At 44.2% G+C, this 26,215-nt stretch overlaps 1 protein-coding gene across 1 annotated transcript in view; it reads left to right on the top strand.

The window, feature by feature from the left end:
- Window positions 1–2,344: 2,344 nt before the first annotated feature.
- Window positions 2,345–26,215, top strand: part of Spmip2 (sperm microtubule inner protein 2) — a 73,771-nt gene continuing 49,900 nt past the window's right edge. Inside the window, exon 1 of the mRNA XM_057756719.1 lies at window positions 2,345–2,405. Coding sequence (XP_057612702.1) covers window positions 2,345–2,405 — 61 coding nt within the window. The remainder of the gene's footprint in view (window positions 2,406–26,215) is intronic.

Genomic DNA, 26,215 nt, shown 5'->3' with positions numbered 1-26,215 from the left:
CCTGGTCTACAAGAGCTAGTTTCAGGACAGGCTCCAAAGCTACAGAGAAACCCTGTCTCGAAAAAACCAACCAATCAACCAACCAACCAAACAAACAAACAAACAAAAACCCTGGTGACTGGAGAGATAGCTCAGTGGTTAACAGCACTGACTGCTCTTCCAGAGGACCCCAGTTCAAACTCCAGCACCCTCATGGCAGCTCACAACGGCCTGTAACTCCGGTTCCACAGGATCTGACACCTTCACACCAATACACATAAAATAAAATTAAATTATTTTTAAAAACCCTTAAAAGCTGAAATATGCAACAAGCAAACCTAAACTCGTGTTGACCTGGTACATGATCTCAAATAGAAGAATTCGCTGCCTCCTCCCGTCTGTTTCCTTCCGTTCCCTTCAGCATTCTGGTGTGAGAGTTGTTAACCCTAAATCTCAGAAAGTTTGCAAGAGTCTCAGAATCAGAACAGAAGCTTCCTTCCCCATGATGGCTTAAGGGAAGGTACTCAGGCAAAGCCATGATCTTTTTTTTCTGTTTAAGTTACAAACAATTGCTTTTAAAAAAGTACAATTATTGTACGTGCATGCGTGTTTGGTCTGCATGTAAGTCTGTGTGCTATATGTATGCACATGGGTGTTTGGTCTGCATGTAAGTCTGTGTGCTATGTGTATGCCTTGTGCCCAAGAGGCCAGAGAGGGCACAGGTGCCCTGGAATGGGAGTTAAAGCCACTTGTGAGAGGCCATGTGGGTGCTGGGAACTAAGCTTGTGTTCTCTGGAAGAGCAGCCAGTGCTTTTAATTTCCCAGCCATCTCACTCCATAATTACTTTCCTTAATGTAGGTTTATCCATCTTTTTCTCTTTGAAGCATTATTAAAATTGCAAGCAAGCCATGTTTAGTAGGACATCTATAGTCCCAACGACTTGGGAGGCTAAGGCAGGAGGATCCCTTGAGTCCAAGGCTAGCCTGGGCAATACAGCAACAAAATCAAGGACACACCCCAGTGGGCTGGTTCCTGTAGTCCTCACTCCAATGCCAGGGGTTTTGTTTGTTTGTTATTTTTGTTTTTGTTTAAAAGAGGGGCCTGTGTATCCTAAACTAGCCTTGGACTTTCCATGTAGTCAAATATGACAATGGACATCCTCCGGAATCCACACATGGAGTTTAAGTCCCTGTCTATCAGAACACGGTCCAAGAATAAAGTCCCGTGTGGAGAATTCTGAGTGCTTGTGAGAAAACAGACAAGAGCCTTGTGACCTCACTTTCTTCAGAATGCAGAATTGTTCTTGGATGTGTGTTTGTGCTCTTCCCGGGTGTAGTGAGTGGGAATGGGTTGACTTTAGATTATTAGTAACAAGTGGCTATTGTCATTTGTCTATGTGCCTCTATGGGAAGACATGCTGCCTTGCTGTTGTTTGTGGTATGATCGGACACTTTACTCTGGTGATGCTTCTTAACCCTCAGAGTAGAAATTATCTGATGCTCTGAATAAAGCTATTACATGAGACTCCATTCTGCCTCACTGAGCAGCTCCATCCTCCCAGGTCCCACCACCTCTAGAGCAGTGGCCCCTATCTGTACTAAGTCGGTTCCAACTTGGATACCTCGGACAATGGTTATTTCAAGGACAGAGTATTTTCAAAGAGAGGGGTGTTGTGATGACCCAGTATCTTTATACACAGTCATCAGGACTGGGTAGCCTCTGAGGAGAGAAGATCCTGCAACAGCGAACCAGCATGGCAGCAAAGAAGAGTACAATGCAGGCCTGAGTCAAACGACAAGACACTGAAGGCCAGGAAAACGAGACAGGTTTGACCCATTTCCACACTGGGAAATGGAATCGGCTCTGTTTGGAAGCGCTGTGTGCCAGAAATGGAAAGCATTCTGGTTCATGTCTGTGTAGTCTAGCTGTCTCGGGGCAGGCTTTATCTTTTCTGGAGAGTGTCTTTCAAATGTGTTTAACCATGCTTTGCATTTCTTTTTCTTTCTCCTCTGTACACCCCCAATTTGTCCCTGTAGAACATTCTCCAGAAATGCTGAAAGATACTGGAGACAGCCGGCTGGACTGTTCTAGGACATCATGGACAAGATGCTTCTGGTTGATATGGGCAGACAAGGGACAGTAGTGGTGGGGTGAAGCTCCAGTGGTGTCTGCCCTCGGGCACTGGAATACAGAGCTCTGGCAGAAGGAATATCTGCTCTTCTTGTCATAATGCATCCTTAGTAACGAGCCAGCCTAGGTCACAGACTGGGAGAGCAGAGATCCCGTCCTTGACACTTCCTGGTCCATTCACTGCTCTGAGGGCAATTCGGGCAGTAATTGCAGCAAAGAAGCTTAAAGGTCAGCATGTCTCTCTCGTATCGGGAGCCACTCTCTGAGACCGTGGGAAAGCGCATGGTCGTCACAGGTGAGCAGAGAGCGTGGGTTCACTTTTTCCGGGATCTAAGCCATTTTCATCCCCACATAAAGGGTTTGACAGTGAAATAAGCACAAGATTATTGTTGTCTTATGCGTGGGTCCCATCGTGGACACCTTGTACTGTCAACAGGTCTTTACAGCCACAGTCAGTCTGGCAAAGCTAGCTTTGACAAAGGGAGATTTCCATTAGCATAAATTCATGATTAGTGGGAGGGAAACTGCCTGATGTTAGTAAGAAGTATCTTGGTCATACTTTTCACTATTAGTGATTTAGATTTATTGCATCTTTTAAAATTGGACATATTTCATGGATAAGAATTTGAGCAAAATTAGACTACTCTTTAAATAAATGTCTTAAAATTCTAAGTGTTATTCTATTCTCCTGTCATTTTGTTTCCTGAGACAGAGCCTCACTATGTAGCCCTGGCTGGCCTCACATTCCTTATGTAAACCAGGCTGGTCTTGAACTCATAGGGAGCCACTTTCGTCTGTCTGAGTGACAGAATTAAAGGCGTGCACCACTGCACTGAGCCAAAAAAACACTTTTTCTTAAAGAAGATGTATGTTAAACCTCATAAAATAGTTGGATTTCATTTTATTTTTTCAGCTTACACTTACACTTAACAGTGATTTGGGCAGTGTGTGTGTGTGTATATATGTATGTGTGTGTGTGTGTGTGTACAGTTACAATTCAATTAAAAAAAATAAGACATGACCAGTTGGATCAAGTCCTTAGAACCTAAAGCAAATTTTCATCTTATTTCAAATTACAAGCACATCTAACAGCCTTGTGGCAATCAGTTTGCTGTCTGTTCACTGCACTAGCGAGTTTCCATCACATCTGTCTTGTAAGTCTCTCGGCGCCGACAGAGCCACCTTTCCCTGTCTAAGTGTTTGCATAGAAGAAGGTTTCCTTCACCCTGGCCGGCTTCATGGCAGCTGCAGCACAGGGACCATACTAAGCTAGTTGTGCCTCCTCTCCCTCCACAGAACAGCTGACGTAGGATGGGCGCAAGACCCCACAGACTGCCCAGGTGATTCCAGAAGTGACAAACCAAGCTGAAAAAGACAAGGCCTGTCCAAACCAACTCTTGACTGCTGTAGACACGACTCTGAGAGTCAGGAATCCACGTGGAGGCTGGTGGGGGGGGGGGGGTTGCTAAAGAGCCCAAGTCAGAAGCCCTGGGAAAGCAGTGGGTGGAGGATTGGTTCGGGGTGTTCCTTTCCTGAAACCTCTCCTAGAATCATCTCAATTCGTCTTTAAAAGGGGTGGGTAGTAGTTGTGTCTGTTTCACAGGAAATCTATAAAGTACAGAACATTTCTATATCCCCCCCACGGCTTCCTCAATTATTCTATCATTTGGTGCTGAGGGTGGAATCCAGGACCTTCTGAACACTAAGCATAGGCTTTTAACCTCAGCTCTCCTCAGTTCTTGTTAGCAGGGTAACTTGTTGCCGTTCATGGGACAATAACAATGCATTATTATTAGCTATAGTATTAGTTAAAATGCACACTTTATTTCCTAGTGTTGCCCAATGTCCTTTTCTGTTCCAGAAGTTTGTCCACCACATTGCTTTCAGCTGCCCCACCTCCCGGGAGCCAACAGGCTGTGATAATTCATGAATGTCTTCTTGCTTTTAGGCCTTGTCATTTTAAAGAGTACATACAACTATACAGTTTTCTCTCTCTCTCTCCCTCTCTCTCTCCCTCTCTCTCTCTCTCTCTCTCTCTCTCTCTCTCTCTCTCTCTCTCTCTCTCGTGTGTGTGTGTGATATAGCTGTCCCTTACTTTGAATCTGTCTGAAAGGGTTTGTGTGTGTGTTGTTAAATTAGAGTTATTGTATTGGGGAAGCCACAGAGATAAAGTGACATTTGCATCATGTTGCACAAAAAGTCAGTATCAACATAACTTGTCCTGTGGCTACTGATCCTAGCTACCCGGCTGCAGTGGAAGCTGGCAGGTGTCTCCATGACAACGTCATTGTATTCTCTCCTTCCCGCTACTGTGCAGCCTCTACTTTTCCTTGCAGCTGAAACTTCTCGGTGCATCGTCTGAACCACACCTGCATGAGAGGGTTGTCTTCTCGTCAGCATCTTTTCATTTATTCACACAGTTATATCACTGTAAACTCGTGACGATTCATTTGATCCGTTGGGCTCTGCTCCCGTGCTAATCGGCTCGTGCTGTTGCTGGTCGTTTTACCTTTAGCCATTGCGCTCTTTCTGCTCTCTGCTGTGCCCACCTTGGAAAACATCAAGGTGGATGCGGTTGGTTGGCTTGTATTTGCTTCTTTTCCCTCCTGCTCCACTCCTAGAACTGACTGTTCTCTAAGGCGCTTTGGGTTTTTTCATCAGGTGCCAGACATGACCATTGCTGTTGGAGGGTAGTTTCTTTTAGATAATTTCAGCAGAACAAGGAAATATGTGCATATATGCTAACTTGCATAAGCATGTGTAGATAATCCTGGGTGTAGTCAACAATCTCTGTCTATATTAAGCTCAAGATGAGTGAGTGTATTTGAGACAGGCTCTCATATACAATCCAGGCTGACCCTGAACTCACAATCCTGACTTGTTTAGCCTTCTTGGAGTCTACAGCTGCTTCCCAGGGCTGTCTCTTACCCTGGGTTCATGGCTGGCTTAATTCAGGGTCTTTGATTTGTGACTGTTCTCTGTTCTCCGGTTCCTATGTCAGCTCAGTTTTAAACACTGTTTCCCTTCCAACATGGTGCCCAGCCAGTGCCTTCTGAGTTCTACAGAGGGGCAAAGTGGAACTCCTCCCCACAAATGACCCACCCCAGAGGAGTTATTGTCTCAGAAAAACCTATAATAAAGTTTGAGGCCTTTGAGGAGTTTGTTGGAGGAACTGCTAGCCACTTTCCACCAGGGCCACAAGGTTTACCTTTCTCATAGGCTTCTGCCTATCAGCCCCCTCCCCACAGAGCAGCGGCAGGGGCCAGGGTGAGCTGGCTTACTTCCTTCTTCTCCGTCCCTCCCACTGGCCTGTCACTCCTTTGTGAAGCTTTGAAGCTCTTCCTTTCTTTTTCTCTTTGTAATAGAGCCTATATTTTCTTTTCCTAGTGCTATTTCTATTAACTCTCCGAGAGTTCGCTATAATGCATTTTGAGCACGATCATCCCCTGCAATTCCTCTCCCTACCCTCTAATCTCTTCCCACCCAACTGACATTTCTTCCTTTCTGCTTGCTTTCCCCAACAAGTCCAGTTGGTGTTGCCCAGCGAGTTCTGGGAGCAGGTTCTGTCCTGGCATGGGGTTGACCTACCAGGGGTCACATCACTCAAAACAAAAACAAAACAAAACCCAAAAACTACCTCTCTCCCAGCAGCTAGCGAATGTCAAGAGCCCTAGCTAGCCGAGGGGTTTCTTGCCCGCCTTCCCTCATTTAGGTTGTATAATTAACACAGAGCCCCTTACCTGGTCAAGGAGAAGAAGATTATCTCTGTGGAGAGCCCAGCCCTAAAGGAAACCTCTATTTTCTTATCCCGACTCTCCCTCCTTCCCCGAGTCACACGGGAGTTGTTTCTAGCCCTCAAGAAGAGTTTTAATCTAGTGTCTAACTATCGTCCTCTTCCTGGGGTCATTCTGGCCTCTTCCTTTTGCTTATCTCTGGGTCTCACCTCCAGTGTGAGAAACGTTCCCCTCCCCACTGCCATTTGATTCAAGGCCAGGATGCAGCATTGGTTATTAAAGGGAAGTCCTGTGGGCAAAGCTTCACCAACCGAGTGTGGTCCATCCTGCCCACCCATCCTTGCAGCCCCTTGAGGCTCTGTCCTGATAAACTCTCCCTATTTCCAGACACTTGAGTTAGGGCCCTTTCCTCTCCAGCCCCTTTGCGTACTTTCAAATCTTCACCACCATTGAAAAGCTTCATGCTTTTGTATCATGTTGAAACAGTGTCATCTTCATATTTGCCTATATTTTATAACTAAGTTAGAAATGTTCAATCTTAAAAATACGTGAACTTTTTTGTTTTACAAGTTTAATGGTTCTGGGATTTGAACCCAGGACCTCACACATGCCAGGCAAGGGCTGTATCGCTGAGATAGATTCCCAGCCCTCTTAAATACGTTGCTTCGGGTTGGAGAGATGGCTCAGAGGTTAAGAGCACTGACTGCTCTTCCAGAGGTCCTGAGTTCAATTCCCAGCAACCACATGGTGGCTCACAGCCATCTGTAATGAGATCTGGTGCCCTCTTCTGGCCAGCAAGCATACATACAGACAGACTATTGTATACATAATAAATAAATAAATCTTTAAAAAAAAAATACGTTGCTTCACTGTGTGTCTCTTTTATGTTTTTTCCATGTATGTAAATGCTTGTGTTTATGTAACATGCATGTGCATAGACACAGTGTGAACATGTTAATATGCACACACATACACACATGTGTATGTGGAAGCCAGAGGTTAACATCCAGTATCTTCTTCTTCTTCCATTTTCCCCCACTCTAATTTTGAGACGGGGTTTCTCACCGAGGCTTGTTGACTCAGGCAGTCTGCCTGGCCCGGGCACTCCTGGATCCTTCAGTCTCTCTCTCAGCTCCAGGATCTCAGGCACATGCTACGATGCTTAGCTTTTTAAGTGAGGTCTGGGGGATTGAACTCAGGTCCTTATGCTTGTATGGCAACCACTTGACTGACTGAACCAGCCCATAACCTCCTCTTTCTAATATTTTCTTATATTTATGAAAAGCAGAATTAGCAGATGTGATACAAACAAATACATAACTCTTATTAATGACATAAGCTTAGGGATTTATGTCTAATATGATGAATAATGTATCCAAGCTCACCAATACTAAAAAAAAAGCAATTTTAGTTATTTTGAAAAAATAGCTTTAGATTTTGAAATTTTTATTATGCATAAAACTTATGCCAATGGACTCTTCCCTATCACCCAGAGTCAGTGGCTACCAGAATTTTGCCACAATTAATCAATGCATTGGTTTCTTCTACCAAACTATTTTAGAACAAAATGCAGATGCATCACTAACATATATCATTTTTCCTCCCTAAAAATTATCAAATTACTCGTCCATAACCACAGACTAGTGCATCAGCTAATACAACTGAGAGTTATCCCTTGACATTCATGATGACTACTCCATACTTAGGGTTTTCTGGTTGACACTAATTGGATTTTTAGGGGCTGGAGAGATGGCTCAGTAGGTAAAGAACTTTCTGAGCAAGCATGAAGACTTGAGTTCAGGTCCCCAGCATCCGGGCTTTGGGTGGTCATATGGAACCCCAGCACCCAGGGGTGGGTAGAGACACAGAGATCTCTGGAGCTCTCCAGACAGCCAGTCAAGTCAGTCAGCAAACTCATGGAACCAGATTCCATGAGAGACACTGTTTCAAAACAGAAGGCGGGGCTGGAGAGATGGCTTAGTGAGCAGAAGAGCTGACTGTGGAAGGTGAGGACCCAAATTTCAGTTCCCAGAACCTATGTCGTCGTCTGGGTTTCTATTGAGGTGAAGAGACACCATGACCACAGCAACTCTTAGAAAGGAAAACTTTTTATTGGGACCGGCTTACAGTTTCAGACGGTTAGTCCACTATTGTCATGGCAACATGCAGGCAGACACGGTACTGGAGAAGGAGCTGAGAATTCTATGTTTTGATCCACAGACAGCAGGAAGTGAACCGAGACACCTTTTCTCCAACAATGCCACGCCTACGCCAACAAAGGCCACACCTATGCCAACAAAGGCCATGCCTAATAATTTCACTCCCTATGGTGGCCAGGCACATTCCGACTACCATTACATATTACTTGAGCATCTCTACCCACAGGGTTTTTATGGGGTAATGGAGAGTGGAGTCAGGGAAATCCTGGAAACCAGAAGGCCCGCTAGCCAAGTGGGTCAACTAGCCTATGCAATGGAAAAACAGCAAAGAGACCCAGGATCTAAACAGGGGAAAGGCAAGACTGGCACCAGGGGTTATTTCTGACCTCCACCTGAGCGCCACGGCATGTATATACCCATATTTACATAGACGCTTGAACACACGCGCGCGCGCGCGCACACACACATACAGACAAAATAAGGTGAAGAGAGCTAGAGGAAGGTTTCTCACATGGATCACATATACTTGTGCATACACACAAACAAACATACGACACACAGTTTCTCACAGCTGACTGTGAGAACGAGTAGTCAAAGACACCTGCACACGGTGCACAGCTCACTCCGGCCACTTCTGCTGTGTCTTTCTAGGGCTTTCGGCCTCCTCTCCTTTCTCCTACTCCTTAATTGTTGCAGAAACGGGCTTGGCTGTCCACCGCAAACTTCTCACATTCTGGCCTTGACAGCTACTTCCTTGTTATGTCGTTTCAATTGACACTTTATCCTGTGCAAACTGAGTTTGCGTCTAGAATCCCAGTTACAACCAGCTTCCGCTCTTGTGGGATATTAACATGACGCTGTCATTTAAATCTTGAATGTCCGGAAAATGTCCAAGTGAAAGGCCTGGTTCGCAGAGTGGTACAGTTGGGAGACGATGGGACATTTAAGAGACAGGGCTTAAATATCTGATATCAAATTTTATTACAGAGCCACAGTAATAAAAAAATTGGCAGAGCAAGAGAACAGAATAAAAGGCCTAGGTGTACACTAGCATAGCTACAGCCAGGCATTGTTTTGGCAAAGACTATGTAAAAGACATGCATCAGAGAAAAGACAATTTCTTCAATCATGATGCTGGGGAAACTCCATATTTACAGGTAGAAGAATAAAGTTGGATATGTAGCATATAAAATCAGTCAAAAAGAGATTAGAGACTTCACTCAAACGTTGAAACCACTAGCACATAGGCAAAATACTTGAAGATGTAGGCAAGAAGTTTCTGGAGAGAACTCCGGTAGCACAAGGAAATGATCTTAAGAATTCACAAAGAGGATCGCATGACATTGAAGAGCATCTGATAATGACAGAAATAATAGCCACAGAGAAGAGACAGCATACAGGATGGGATGGAGGTGGGAATCTGTCAGCTACTCATTCGGGGAGAAATAATGAATATGTGTGTGTGTGTGTGTGTGTGTGTGTGTGTGCGCGCGCGCGCATATGTTTCTATGTGTGTCTGTGGAGTGTGTATATACACACACATGTATATTATAAAGAACTGCATATTTTAAACACTCAAAACCCAAACCATTTGATGGTATGTAGCCTAAGGAACTGAATAGGTCGTTCACGTAAGAAGAAATATAAACGGCCAAAAAAATGCTTCAACATCCTTAGCAATCAGGAAAATGCAAAACATCACATTCTTTGTTGGCATGGGGGAACCCCCAGGGATGCTAAGGCCTGAACGTGGCGCTCAGAGGACACCTTGCAAAAGTTGGTTCTCTCCTTCCACCGTGTGTGTCCCAGGGATTGAAGTCGGGTCATTAGGCTTGACAGCAAGTGCCTTTACCCCCTGAGCCATCTTACTCACCCAAGGCTTTAGTGATTGAAACAGGAGCTCCCTGTGTAGTCAGGTTAGTGTGGCATTCACGATTCACCCTAGGCTGGCCTTGACTTTGCAAACCTTCCTGTGCTCCATCACCGACTGACACTTTCTGCCTCAGCCTCCCGTGCTGAGATCACAAGCGTGCCCGGCCATGCCTACCTTACAAAGACGTTCTTTACTTCAGATTATTTTTCCTCATGAATTTCCACTGCACTCACAATAAAGCTAGTTGTTGAACAGTGAATATAGGACATAGAAAAAACGTGTTAGCCGTAACTGCACCTGTAGTCTCAGCTACACCAGACGCTGCAGAAACAGAGGCAAGAGGATTGCTTGAGCTCAAGGTTGCAAAAGCAACCTGTGCAACATGCAAAGACCCACTCAGGAAAATTAATAATTAATTAAATACAAAATTAATAATTAATTAACTACAAAAGCACAGTAAGAGATCGTCTGGCTTCGCCCAATGTTTTTCATGAAGCCGCTAGTATTCAGAGGTCAGGACTGTTGAATTGTTTGCACAGCCTGGTTCGGAGGGGCTGGAAGCCTCTGCCTAGCCTCTGTACATCTGGGTTGTTTGTGTACATGATATTCGGGTTACAGGCTCAGCAAAAAATGCTAACACTTTGAGTCAGCCATTTTTGTGTGCTAGAAACCCAGCGCCTGGAAGCCAGGAGCGTTGCGGCACTCCCCCTTCTCAAGGGGTGGTCTTTGTTAGAAGCAAATAAGCAGCAGAAATCTCTCTAGGAAAAAGGCAGAAGCAGTGTGATGGATGAAACCGGAAGTGATAGAAGACAAACACAAATGTATGTGTAATTTTGAAAAGCATTGCTCCATTAGCCTAGGTTTCACTGCTCCTTATTCATCTCTTTTGCCCTGTGAAGCTGTCACACTAATAGTTATGTCCCAAATCCAATTACTTTAAAAATAGAAGGTGACTTCACACTGAATTGCCGGTGGTTTCCTGTCTGAGAAAAGATCGAGACAGCTCTCCTGCTGCACACTTGGCTTAAGCCTCACGATGGAAATAGTCCCGGTTTTCAGAAAGGGATCACAGCAAAGCTCACACACATTCATAATGCCGAGACCCTGGGTTGGTGAAGCCGCATCTCACTTGTTGATATTTAATTTATTTTAAACTGCGTTCATCTGTGGTCATGGTGTGTAATTTGCCTTGAGTCATTATTTGTTCTGTCGTTGGAATCTGTATTGTGCACAGTATGCAACCTCTTACCATAAATCTTTGACCCGGGACAACTAAATAAACTAAAGATAGGCATTGAGGGGCTGGGGCTGTAGCTCAGCGGTAGAACACTTGCTGGCATGAGCGGTAATCTGACTTCCAGCCCGGAAATGGAAGGAGGATGAAGAGCAGGAGGCGGAGGAAGTTGGAAATGATCTGTTGGGCCACAAGATGCCATGTGATTGTAGCAAGCATCTGGCTGGTCTAACGACACCAACGGAGTTATATGTTTTCTCTCGAGGACACACGCTGTCAGAGCAAGGGTGGTGCGCTTATGCAATCATTATGAGCCTCCAAATCTTTTTCGTAAGACACATTATTATTCTTACAAAAACCTAAGTGCCACACTGAAAGGCCTTACTTGTGGGTTCCTGCAATTCGAAATCAATCATCACGAACTGCTGTCCTCACCGTCACCAATGCGATTTGTTGCTGTTGCCATGGAGTGGGGTAGCATTGACCCGACCCGTAGGAGAAGAAGTCTACGGACCAGCTGTTTGCTTTTGTTTTCTAAGAACAAATAAACACCTTTATTATGTGAGTTAAAGACAGGAAGACAATTCACCAGCCTTTCTGGGCCTTGCCTTAATTTTCCAAAGTGGCTATTCTTGTAGGCCATTTGTGGTTTTTAATATTTATTTTTGTGTCTGCATGTTTTGTCTGCATGTATAGCTGTGTACCGTGTACATGCCTGGTACTCATGGAGGCTAGAGGAGCCTTTGGATTCCCTGAAACCAGAGCTACAGATGGTGGTTACGGCTGCCCTGCAAATGTGGGGGTCAAACCTAGTTCCTCTGCAAGAGCAGCAAGTGCTCGTAACTACTGAGCCACCTCTTCATCGCTCCTAACCCATAGACTTTGTAACAACACTGCCTAAAATAATGGGGAAATAATTTTGAGTAGTGCTCAGGGCAGCAGCCCGGGGCTCCATCTGTTCCTGTCGACAAACAGGATATATGTATGTGTAGATAAAGAGTTCATTGAGAGGGGTTGGCTCATGTGATGACGGAAGCTGAGAAGTCTTGTAACCTGTAATCTGCAAGCCGAAGAGCCTGGAAAGCCAGCATTCAAGTCCAAACTACAAGTGCAGCTGCTGGAGGACCCAAGAGAGAGCAGGCACTCCTGGGCACACCTTTACTTCCGCAGGGGCTCTTGACAGATGACATGATACTTGCTCCCCCTGGAGGGTGTCTTCTTCTTTTAGCCTCCCAACTCAAGTGCTAGTCTCTTTCACAGACATTCTCACAGATGACCAAGGAATAATGATTACCAGAGATTGGAGCATCCTTACACACACACACACACACACAGAGCAGTCAAGAAAACACATCAAATAAATTGTCACAATCTCTCTGAAGGGGACTCAGCTAACTGCAACCCCAATCTATTGCATCAGTCCCCCAAATGTGACATGCATAAAAACTACTTATGGAAGCTGAAGAATGCTGATTCTCAGGTTCTACTCCCCAAATTTCGACCTCACTTTTCAGGGGTTCTTGGGACCTGCCTAGTAGAGACAGGCTGCGGTCATATATGTGCACACTGTGGGAAAGACAGTTGCCCCAAGAGCAGCAGGGGCTCCCCATACTCTGCTCCTTGAAGTGCGCACAAGAGCTAAGTCTATTGCTCCTCAGGTCTGACTAGTCTCTAGACAGAAGACTAGAAGCTTGACTGACCCACGACTCCTCCTTTTGCCTCATTGCCTCAGTCCATCCTGAGATCCGGGGCTCAAGCGATTCTCCCATCTCAGGCTGCTGAATTGTCGGAGCCCCAGATGAGGCTCCACGAACCTGGCTCTCGACGGTTGATTTCAAATGTAGTTTAAAATCCCACGATCTTTTTTTTTTATAAAGAAAACGGGAACGTTTTGTGTGATTCAAATTAGCGTTCATTATCCTATTCTGGAAACGATTACACAAAAATGAAACCTGTTTCTCAGCCCAGTGAATGATGACACCGTTGACAGGGTAAATAGGAACCCAGGTTGTCAAAACTTAGGCAAACAAAGCTAAGTGAAGGAGCGGAGATTAGTGAATAACTGCCACGGCATCCCAGCGCGATAAATTCTTTGTTCCCGGAAAGGAACTGATTCCGCCCACATCTCTTGTTGTAGAGATTTCTAGATTCTCAAGAGTTCAACTTACAAGCTACGTAGCTATCAACGCCAGTTTTGCACACACACACACACACACACACACACAATGGAAATAGAACCAAGTAGACATGCTAACCACGTGGGCTAAATTAAAAACACAAAAAACCCCCAAACAGGTGATCCCACGATGTGCTCCATTTCTCTCATTTCCTTTGCTGAGGATTTGGTGTCTGTGTGGAACACAGCTCCATCGACGAAACACACCCCCCGCCCTTCCCATCACTAGCCTTTGGGTTCCGTGCACACACTCTCTGACATGTGTGTGTCCATGTGTCTAGTGGACAGCCACTGTATCTTATTGGCCAGGATACAAGGCAAGCAACTGCCGTGCAAAATGCAGAGATTGCATTTTCTCCTTTCCTCTGAAAAGAGGAGTATCCTAGACTCCCTGGGGTGGGCCCAGACAAATGATCGCTTATCATTGCACTCAACCACCGGAAGATAAAGACTGGACTAGGTCTGTGGGAAACTTAGATTTGTGAATGCCATCTCCTCATTGCGGGAGTTGAGGCTCTGCGGAACTGTGGTCTCAAGCGTGCACTGCTTTATTTCAGTGGTCTTGACCCCTGGCGGGGGGTGGTCAAATGACCCTTTTGCAAGAGTTGCATATCAGATATCCTGCAAATCAGATGTTTACATCACGACTTATAACAGCGCAAAATTACAGTTATGAAGTAGCAACGAAAATAATTTTGTAGTTGGGGGGTCACCACAACGCACAGAATTGTATTAAAGGGTCGCAGCATGAGGAAGGCTGAGAACCGTTGCTTTACGTAAAGGAATGTGAAAAGCTGTCAGTGTTAATAGATACGTTGGTCAGGGGCCTTTCATCAGTGTTCGATGAATGCGTTTTTGCTGCACACGTCTATGAGGCCTGTGCCGCCTGAGCCCTCACTTTGAAAAGCTTCAGTTCACAAATCAGGGCCAGGGAGTGCAGGTCCTGCTTGTATGGTTTAGAGCTCTGGGCCTCGGATGTCCTGGCCCACACATCTTCATGTGGAAGTTGAAATCTGCTTCTTTGCTCCCTTGTTATAATTTTCTTTTTATGATCTTGGAGGACAGCTCTAGAAGACTGGGGTACTTACACACGACCGCCAGCCTTTAAAGTCATAAGACACCTTTAATCCCTGCCCCGAAGAGGCAAGGCAGGTGGATTTCTGTAAGTTTGAGGCCAGCCTAGTTACCATAACAGATTTCAGACCAGCCAGCTACATAGTAAGACCCTGTCTCAAAAGACTAAAACCACCACCTACTAAAAACACTATCTGCAAGTTAGGATAGGAATTTGTTCAATTATTTTCACATAATGATACGACCCAAGAAAAAGCTACACATACAAGCGGCCACATGACCACTGTGTGTCCCCTGCTGTCAGCACACGGTGCCTTAGTGTAGAATGTGTGCAAGCTGAAGCAGACAGGAGGCTGGGGCTGTGCCCACAGGAAAATGGTGTACTGTGTGAAAAGTAAGGGCACTACTAAAGTATATCTCACAGTTCAGAGAGCAACTCCCGAGAATGGAAGAAAAAAACAATGGCTCACCCCCAGCCGGCCAAAGGCAGGGCTCCGCTCTCCAGAATCTATGTCTATACCAGTCGAGAGGGTAGTATTTTAACAAGTGACTCTAACGTAAGACCACTTAAAAGACAGCTTCTGTCTTAACCGTGAGTCCAGTAGCCTGCTCATCCTAGCAACCTAGATAGAATCTTTTGCACACAACTGGTGATAGACGGCCTCTCAACCCCACATCTACTCCCTGCCCATGCTCACCTCTTCACCTCCTTTCTCTCCTGAGGTTACAGAGGACGGAAGGACAAGGATAAAACTGCAGACAAGAATCTCAACCCTTCTTTGGTCTCCACTACATTTTCATTGTTACCCAAGGATATTTAGGGAATCTTGGAGAAAGCTTTGAATGCAGCTTCAGAATACAGCTGATTGACCACCTCCTCCCCCGACCCACACCCCAGGTAAACAGGCCAGATGGCTGCACATTCCTCCCCTCTGCCTTTAATTTCTCCTTTGGTCCAGTAAGACAAACTCTTACTTTCAATGCCGCACGTGCTCTCATCTAGGTTGACCAGCATTCCCAATGGGCTTTGGATGAAATGACTTCTACATCATTGAATCTGCAGAGTGAAAACGGGAAGAGGGTGCATAATGCTAAGGGTGCCTTGTCATATACTTATGAGCTCTTTGTAATTTTTTTTAAAAATTATCTGTTCAGTTCATTTGCCTATTCATTGATTATTGGATTTGGAGGGATTGTTGAAGTTCTTAAATTCTCTATGAATTATGAATATTAGGCCTCTGGTACATAGTTGGAAATATGTACACACAGATTCCCATCCTGTAATCTGTCTCGTCACTCTGATAATTATTTCCTCTGCTGCGTAGACATTTTATGATTTCACAAAATCCCATTTTTCAGTTCCCAAGATTATGACCCACGCCATTAGAATCCTTTCAGAAAGTCCTTGCCTGCTTGTATCTTGGAGTGGCCTGCCTTTGTTTCCCTCTGTTGCTTTCATTTCTGGTTGTCAGGAGGGCCTCAGAAGATGGGCCACGCCTGACCCTCTCCTCCTCTCCCCATCATGGGATCTCTTGTGACCGCCACACCAGCTTTGAACTTGCTATATAACCCAGGCTGGCCTTGTGTTTCTGATCCTCTGTTCTCTACCTCCTAGTCAGCTGCACAACCATCAAGCACCTTCCATTATTAGCTGCTCATGTCATATATTAATGGCTCAAAATTCTAAGTTTATGGTCTTTGGTCAGTTTTTCTTTTTAGAATTCATTATTCCTATTTACTTACAAGCTACAGTGCAAAGCACTGAAAGAGGTACATTTCCGTGCCCCAGTTCTCATCTTTCTAAGCAGATGAACTGACTTCATCTTGTCCAGGGTTCTCAGCCTTCCTCATGCTGTGACCCTTTAATTCATGTTCTGATGACCCACAACCATAAAATTGCTACTTCATAACTGTAATTTTTGCTACTGTTCTGAATCATAATGCAAATATCTGATATGCAACCCTGTGGGGCCATGACATACAGGTTGAGAACCATTGTTCTATGCGGTTTTTAAATTTTGTTTGTGGGAAGGCATTCAGACAGACGCGTAGAAGTCACACCCGGGTTCCTTTCCCTGCTCTGCAAAGGGACTAAATGGTGTTGAGTTAAATTTTATTTCCAAATGTTTGGCTACACTTGAGAAATAATGCTGCCTAAATGAAAACGCATTAAGCTGCATTTAAAAGGAGAATTATCCCTGCAATAAAGTCACGCTCTCAGAAAAATGTGTTGCCTACAGGTCTCCCTGTCAGTGGTGCTCAGACTCTGGCAGATCTCTCTGGGATGTGCTCATATGCACATGGATTCATTTGATCACAAACATTTATTCTGTTAGGACCAAGGCATTCACTGCCTTTGCTGTCAGTCAGGGAAGACAAAGAAACTGGGGAAACACTCACTTGGGACTTTCCTGTTCTGTTATCTTAGCATCAATTCACATTTGACGATATTGTTCAATTATTTACATTCTTGCAAAATTTGGAAGTCCCCAGACTGAATTTTTTCCCAGAACCCAGTAAATGCATAATCATCATCATTTTGATGATAATACATGGGGAAGAATAAACTACAATCCACACTGGAAATTTAGATTTTTATAGAAAGATATATAAATTTTTAATTTATTTTTATAGAAAGACGTTTCCCTATACGGTTAGAAAAAATAATGCTCGAGCACACGCACACACGCATTACGTATGCATACACACACACACACACACGCACAAACATCTAACAAAATCATTGACCAGCAGGTGACAGGGTGGAGACACACATGACAACAGGCAAGTGGACATGTTCACATTTGTCTGGAGCAGCAGATTTCACAGGAACGAGCGCCCTTTGCAAACATCAGCCTGAACTAGGAACGCTGTAAGCTAGGAGTGCTCCGCTCAGCTGCATCCTTTTGTTACAGAATCGTGGTACCCAGCAGGAAGAAGTTTATGGCTCCCATCATTTTTACGCTTAAAGTCCCGGCAAGATGTCCGTGTCGCACTGTTTTGCGGCCGTCACCACCATCCGTCTCCACGGCTCTTTCACTGTGAAACCCTGAAGCTCCGCACCCTTCAATGCTAACTCAATACCCCACAAGCTCTGGCAACTGGCTCTCTACTTCCTGTCTCAGTTTGGTTACTCTAAGAACTTCATGTAACTGGAGTCCTGCTCTAGTGCCCTTTGTGACTAGCTTGTTTTATTTAGTCGGTGACCCCAAAGGTCATCTATGTCATGCAATGTGTCAGAACTTTCTTTTTGCATTCGGTTGTAATGTATGCATACGTGTGTGTGTGTGTGTGTGTGTGTGTTTATAGGTCTGTATATGGAGGTCAGAAGCCAACATTGGGTGTCTCTCTCTCTTTTTTCACTTTCCTGTCACTGAACGTGGAGCTCCCTGATTTGCCTAGGTGTTGGCCCGTCAGCCCCAGGGGTCCTTCTATCTCTGCCTCCCCAGGAATGGAGAAACACACTGCATGCTTGGTTTTCTACAGGGCTCCTGGAGATTTAAACTCAAGTCTTCATGCTTAAACAGAAAGCCCTTTACCAACTGAGCCTTCTCACCAGAACAGTGGTGGCGCATGCCTTTAATCCCAGCACTTGGGGGCAGCGGCAGGTGGATCTCTGTGAGTTCAAGGCCAGCCTGGTCTACAGAGCAAGTTCAAGGATTGTCTCCATAGCTACTGGGGAACCCTGTCTCGAAAAAAAACCATGTTTTCATTTGTGTCTTTCTGCTCTTGACTATGAATATGGTATGTCCAGCTGTCTTAGACGCCTGCCTCTAAGAGTAACCTCCAATGATTGATTGCCACCTGGATTCTGAACTAAAACAACCATTTTCTCCCTAAAGTATTTTTTGCCCGGTTATTTTCTCACAGCAATAGAACGGGTAGAATGTCCCATTTAGAGCTGAGCCCTCATTGTCATTTATTCTAAGCACTTTGACCAGTTGAGTTGCTTCCTTAACCATTGTCTTCTACAAAAAAAGAATCTTTCTTGACCAATGTTGAGAGCAGCACAAATCTCTGGTTGTAAAAAAATGCTTAGAAAGCAGTTTGACATCATGTCCATTTAGAAAAAAAAGACAATAATTTATCTCATGTTGGTTTAACTTTAGTAGGTCATATGTGTCTAGAAATAAACCTCTTTTAGATTTTCTAATGTACTAAATACATTTTTTAGGTAAGCCCTAATTTTCTGATTTTCATTGGTATATATTGTAATGGTTGCCTTTTGCCTCTAATTTTATTAATTTGGGTCTTCTGTCTCTTTCTGTTGGTTAGCCTGGCTGAGGGTTTTCTATCACATTTTTCTTTGCAAAGAACCGACATTGTTCTTATTAATTTTGGTGGTTGCAGTTTTTTGTTTTGTATCCATTTCATTGATTTCTTCCCTGATCGTCACGATTTCTTTTCTGTGTTGATTTGGGATTTAGCCTATTCCTTTCCCAGATCTATAAGGTGTATTACTAAGTTGTTTATTTGGGGTCTCTCTGGTTTAAGCAGGCACTTAGAGCTATAAACTCTGCTTCTAGGACTTTCATTGTATCTCACGTTTGTTTTATTATGCTTTCATTTGCATTTGATTCTAAGGATGTTTTTTATTTCTTCCTTGATGGCTCCACAGACCCATTCATTGTTCAATCATGTGTTATTTAGTCTCCTCGAATTCGTGTCCTCTCTAGGGGTTTTCTTGTTGACTTTTAGTCTTACTTCATTGTAATTAGTTTACTATGTGTCCTAAAACACAGTCTACTTAAGAGAAAGGTCTATGGGTTGCTGAGAAGAATATATTTGCAGGGTTTGGATCAATTGCTCCGTCAGGTTAATTTTATCTGATGTCAATGAATGAAAATCTTTGGGTTTTTTAATTGTTGTTTTGCTACGATAGCCTGTCAATTGTGAGGAGTGGGACGCTTTTCTCACTTCCACCCTAAGGTCCTGTTTATCTCCTGTGGTGAGCTGGGTTTCCCAGGAACGACATACGGACAGTGCCTGCTTTTGAATCTAGTCTCCTAGTCTGTGCCTTTTGACTGGAGAATCGAAGCCATTAGTAGTTATTCCTGAAAGGTGTATATTGACTTCTGCCTCTCTGTTAATTTTGCAGTATATGCCCCCCTTTTTCTTGTTTAATTATTGTTCTAGTATGATTTATTGCTGCCTGGAGCCTTATAGATGGATTTTTTTTTCTCTTTAGTAGGAAGGTTTCTTCAACTATTTTCTGAAGAATTGGTTAAGTTGTCATGAAGCCCTTTAATCTATTTTATCATGAAAAGTTTTTACCTTTCCTTCAATTTTGACAGGTTCCTTTTCTGGGTATAGATATCCTGGGCTGGCACTATTTTCAATGGGCTCTTCTAGACTGTAAAATTTTAGTCGATAAATCTGCTGTTATTCTGATGGCTCCCCCTTTGTACGTGACTTGGTGCTTCTGTCTTGGTGCTTTCCGGATACTATCTTTATTCCGGATAATATCTGAAATATAAATTATTTCAGAGTCTGGGGACACAGCTCAGTGACGGATCCCTTATCTAGCACAAATGAGACCAGAAATGTCATCCTCAGCTCTGGAATAGTCCAGAAGTTTGGGGTACTTGGTACAGTCTCTATATTGCTCCCTGAGTTGTATATTAACTGGGAAAGCAACCAGAGCTGCTTGATAGCACCGCTACGCAAATCCAGACTAGTCAGTGCCCTTCAGACTTCAATAACCACTGGAGGGTAAACAACCAAGGATAGGAGAGCATAGATTCAAATTTTAGTATTAAGACCGCGCGTAGGAGGGAAGTATGCTAGATGAGAATGAAGATCGAGTATTAGGTCAACATTGAATTTTTTAAAAATATGGATAAAGTATCCAGGAGGGGAAGGTTGGGATAATGTTAGGGTCTGAAGGTTTTAGAGATAGCTGAATCTATATGAAAGGTAACGATAAGTTAAAAAGAAGCAAGGATAAGGATGAGAGAAAGAAGAGGAGCTGTAAGAATAGGGGGAAGTGCGTGGGGTGTGGCTGAGAGTACCGGAAAGTGCTTGACAGTGAGTGACCGGCCAGGTTTCATTCCCCTCAGCAACCTCACCAGCACCTGCGGCCATTCGCTTCCTTGTGCCCCAACCTCCCGTTCTGACTGGGGTAAGACGGGATCTAGAACTCATTTTCATTGTGTTGACCTGAAGGCCAAGGGCATTAAACACCCTTTCAAGTATTATTGGTCATTTCTATTTTTTCTTTTGACAACTGTTTATTCTGTTAGCCCATTTATTGATTTGACTTCCTTCCTCCCTCCCTTCCTTCCTTTTTCTTTCTTTCTTTGACTTTAACCTTTGCAGTTCTGCATGTATTCTAGAAATTAATGTCTTGTCTAAGGTGTAGTTAGCAAAGTTTTCTTTCCTGCTTCCTTTGGTTGTTTCTTCACTCTGGTGAGTATTTCCTTTGTTGTGTGGAAGCATCTTAATTTCATGTAATCATATTTGTTAATTCCTGTGCTATTGGAGTCTTTTTCAGGTTTACATTAAAGTCTTTAATCCACTTTGTGCAGGGAGAAAGACACAAATTTAATTCCATTCTACAAGTAGAATCCAGTTGGGAACACTTTTTTTCTTTTTTAAAATCTCTCTCTCACTCTGTGTGTGTCCGTGTGTCCGTGTGGGTGAGTGCTGGTATATGTTTGCTGCTATGCACAAGTGGAAGTCAGAGGAGAATCTCGGGTGTTCCACCTTGTTTGAGACAGGCTCCCTTGTTTGACTCTGTATCCAGGCTAGCTGACCCACAACCTTCCAGGGATTTTCTGCCTCCCATTCAGCATGCAAACACTGGGATTACAGATGCACGCAACCTTGTCTGTCTCTATGAGGCTTCGGGGCATCTGATCTATTCCCACACTTGTACAACAAGCGCTTATTGGCTGAGCAATCTTCCCAGCCCTCAAACACATTTTCCATTCTTCTCTCACTCGGTTCCCTGCAGGTGTCCGATCAGATGTGACCGCAGATGTACTCCCTGAACTGAACTCTTCTATGTGTCTATGTGTGGTACTTCCTTCAGCCCTGGAGCTAACACAACCACACAAGCCCACAGCTCACAAGTGGACTTACGAGCAGGCGTCTCCGCAGCTGAAACGCTGCTGATTGCGGGATGCTCTGTGCTAAACACGATGTTCGCCGAAAGTGTTCTTTGTATCATTTAAACTTTTGAATGTTTAAGGAACCACTTGGGGAAGATGTTTATAGTCATAAAATACCTCAGCAAAAAGTTCAGAACAAATTTTCTAACACTGGATTTTAGTACAGTGTAACCCTCAAAATTCAAGTAGTCCAAAATAATGCTAAAGACTCTAAATTGAAGTGTTAGTAAATCCCGAGTTCTGGACGCACCAAAGCATCTCTATTTCAAATTCTTGCTTCCGATTTAGCTTTCTAAGCACTTCCTAGAGTTATCACAGTTGTTACATCGTCCTCCCTTTTCCAGCTGACATCAGCAGGGAGCGACAGTGGAGAAATGGCAAGCAGAAGTCAATGTTTATCTGGTTCTCCACCTGGGCGCTCCGTTCCGCTCTCAAGCTTTGATGTTCAATAATTGATTAGAAGAGAAGGGAAGGAGTTGGCTTCGTCTTCTCCAGGTGTGTTTGCAGTGATTTCATGCAGACAGACAAGACACGCTGTTAGGACTGCAGAAGGCACAAGCCCGGGAGAAAGAGGCAGTGGGAAGCTAGGTGACAAACTGTGAAAGAGTGCTATTGTTTGGGGGTCAGGATCCAAACAAACAAGGTAACGATGCAATAGGAACAAAGATGGACTTTGCACATAGAGCTAATTATCAATGCAAGTGGAAGGCGGGTAAGGACGATGCAGTCAGTTGGCGTGGAGATCACGGGTGACTGTAAACTCAAGATGTGCACAGAAGGTAGTGTGCTTGCGACAAAGCTGAAAAGCATAGCCGTCTGGGCTTGTCAAGAGACTGTCTGAACTGGACCCCAATTTATTTAATGTGGTGTGTATGTGTGTGTGTGTGTGCGCGTGTGTGTGTAGGTCAGAGGACAGCTTGAAGTAGTCACTTCTTTCCTTCTACTGTGTGGATTCTGGGGATTGATGACATTGTTCCCTGGGCTATCTCCCTGGGAAGACTATACTTTAAGGGAGACGTTAATAAATTGAAGAGCATCAGGAAGCCACTCAGGTATGGTGGAGCGTATCTGTAGCCCTAGTGCGTAGGCGGCTGAGGCAGAAGAATAGCTGTTTGAGGACGGCCTGGACTGTATAGCCGGGCCCCATCACTAAATAAGTACATGACAACATGGTCCCAAGCCTGAGAATCATATATATTGGTGAAGAACACATGAAAGGAGTGGAGAAGTCTGATCTGTGGAAGAGCCTCTGTGAGCCTTCCCACTATGTAAAGAGAGAGAGAGAAGGGAGGAAAGAACAGAGAGACAGAGAGAGATAATCAAAGAAAGGAGGGGGAAGAGAGGCAGAATGACGAAGAGGAGAAGTTCTTACTAGAATTCAGGCCAAATCCTGGCTGTTATAGGAAGTCAGATTTTTCTTATTCCAAAGCACTGAAGAAAAATTGAATGTTCCCCAAACAGATAATGCTTCTGCTATTGAAAATATTTTCACAGTTGCATGAATATGTGCTGGGAGCCAGACTCCTACCAGAAGAGAGGCTGGACCTTCTCACATCTTCAAGCTTCCTCAAAAAGCTCTCACAGCATGCTGGAAAATCTATACTTCTTGACCAAGAGCTCTATGGTATAATTGGCTTTAGGGCTGCATTAATGTAATTTCCAAACAAACAAACAACGAACTGAGACAATTCATAAGGTCACCAAACAACAGGCATCTGTCTATTTTACTCCAGGAATGTTGCCCATGGTTTTACTCCAGAAGTAAAAGATCATACCTAGTAGCTCCCAACTCCCCTTCCCCAGAGCTTCTCACAGCTAATAAAGCATGGAGACACTAGAAGCAGTATTTACCTTCCTGCTCCAAAGGGCAGTGGTCTGGCACCCTTTCCTTCCTTTATTCTACATTATCTGTTTTTGATACTATGATTGCATCCGTTTGTCCACCACAAAGGAAGCAGGACCACAATAGCTGCTCTCTAAATCCATAAGAAAATCTCACTGCCGCCCCGGCTCTCCTATCTCTGGCCTGACTGACATTCACAAGTCCATCCAGCAATCCATAACGCCTCTCTGTAAATAGTTCTGTATAGTGTTTAGGACAGAAAGATAACTTTAAATGGAGAAAATAAACAATGGAATATTTATGAGTAACTCAAAAGAAATAGCAATCAGATAGAGTAAGAGATTCATATAAATATAAATGCAAGCTCTACCCCATCTTCTGCTGAAGGACCAAATGGAACCGTGGAAAAACCACTTGAAACACACTGCCGGCAACATCTCCGGTCTGGACTTTTGTTAAGCCTTCTGCTATGTCTCTGCCTGCCCTTGGATGAACATTGAACAAAACGACTGTCCACACTGACCGACTGTCCACACTGACCGACTGTCCACACTGACCGACTGTCCACACTGACCGACCGTCCACACTGACCGACCGTCCACACTGACCGACCGTCCACACTGACCGACCGTCCACACTGACCGACCGTCCACACTGACCGACCGTCCACACTGACCGACTGTCCACACTGACCGACTGTCCACACTGACCGACCGTCCTATCAGATCCTGATCTTTCAGTCCCTCCACAGCAGGGCCTCTTTGTGTTTTATCCTTAGCGTACACCCTTCAAACATCCTGCGTGCCCGTGGATGGTGTTTCCCCATATTCACTGAATTTGCTATGAATATCTTCTTTATTGGCTTCCTCATGGATTCCAGTGACAAAGAGAATCCAGTCTTCTGCAGAGCTTCTCCAGGTCCATCACTACCCTACTCCACACTGTCCTCATCCTCTTGGGTCCTATACTTCCATGAGGTTTACCGCCCTATGCTTGACATGGTTTTCATTTATCTGTTATTATAGTGTCAGTATGATGGCTCTAACATTAAAAATTCTCTTTTTTAATGAGCATCTAAAAATAATGGGCTTCATCGCAACGTTTCACATACATACAACATTGTTATTTCCTCATATTTACCCCCTCCATTTCCATCATGCCCCCGACGTCCTCTCGCTCAAATCAAAAGATCCCTTCCCATATGTGTGTGTGTGTGTGTGTGTGTGTATTTGAATCTAGATTCTGCACATGAAAGGAAATATGACATCTGTCTTTTGAGTTTTGCCTATTTCAGTTAGCGTGATAAGCAACATCCATCTCCTGGCCAATGACTTCATTTCATCCTTATGCACAGCTGAAGAAGGCTCCACTGTGTGTGATTCCCTACATCATTGTCCATTTTTGTCAGTGTGCACTTAGGATGGTTCCATAACTTAGCTCTTGTGGAATGAGCCGCGGTAAACACGGATGTGCAAATATCCCTGTGGCCTGCGGACTTAGAACCCTTCAGGTGTAGTCACTCCTGAGAGTGGTACATCTGGGCGTTCTATTTTCTATATGGTCTTTCTATTTTCACTTTTTGAAAGGGTTAGCTGGGTTTCATAATGGAAAATATGTCTGTCTTTGTTTTAGACACTCATATTTTATCATAACTAGAAAAGAAAACCCTGACGATTCTATCGATCACTTCATACCGTCCTCCACAACGTACCCTACAAAGCCAAGACAGAAGTAAAAACGGGTATCAGGTTGAGTGAAAAACTATAAACTCCCAGGAAGTCAGCGTGTGCAACAGATCACGGAGGGAGTGTAATCTCACTTTAAAAGGGAGCCCACTGTGAGCAATTAGTGGCAGAACCCCGGGGAGCAGGTTTCAGGGAAGAGTAACAAGCTGCACGTGACATCTCTCGTGTTGGCAGGGTGTGCGCATGTGTCCTCAGCCCGAGCCGCTAGCATTTCGTCTGCAGAAATGCGGGGGCTCAAATTTCTTTTGTGTCTCGTGCATGAACTTCTGTACGAACCCTATCTGATTGCTTGGGCAACCGCATGTGCGCCGAGCACCTCAGTCTCGCTAACGACATTACAGCGTGTTTGCTAAATCCTAATGAGCCGCAGCTATAATTATCCACCAGCTCTATGTAGCGCAGTCTTTCGCACGTCTCTGAGCCGTAGACTAGCTATGTTTCCACAGAAACATAGTAGGAACCGTGCAGAGACAATAAAAAAGTAATGAACTACATTTTAAAGTTATTTGTGTATTTTTGTGTGTGTAGGTGTGTGTACCACATTCATGTCTGGTGCCCATGAAGTCCAGAAGGAGCACTTGGATCCCCTGGGATTGGACTTAAAGATGGTTGTGTGCCACCATGTGAATGCTGGGAATCGAACCCCAGTGTTCTGGGTATCAAACAGCCAGTGCTTTAACCACCAAGTCATCTTTCTAGCTCTATGACCAACATTTAAAAAACAAACAAACAAAAAAAATAATTAAGAATGACTACAATGGGGGCTGGAGAGATGGCTCAGTGGTTAAGAGCATTGCCTGCTCTTCCAAAGGTCCTGAGTTCAATTCCCAGCAACCACATGGTGGCTCACCACCATCTGTAATGAGATCTGATGCTCTCTTCTGGCCTGTAGGCAGACACACAACAGAATATTGTATACATAATAAATAAATATTTAAAAAAAAGAATGACTACAATGATACATTTAATCCAGTATTTCCAAAATATTATTTTATTAACTGTGACTCTAGTAACAAACACTTTTTTTTGGGGGGGGGACTCTTTAAAATGGGACACCCTTTTACTTACAGCTTATTTGTCACACAAAGCAAGTCACACGTGGCTAGCGGCTCCTTCATTGGCAAGTGCAGCTAAACATTTGTTAAATAAGACTTG

Source organism: Chionomys nivalis, chromosome 24, assembly GCF_950005125.1.
Source record: "Chionomys nivalis chromosome 24, mChiNiv1.1, whole genome shotgun sequence".
Taxonomy (NCBI): domain Eukaryota; kingdom Metazoa; phylum Chordata; class Mammalia; order Rodentia; family Cricetidae; genus Chionomys; species Chionomys nivalis.
This window is presented reverse-complemented; position numbering and strand designations above follow the sequence as displayed.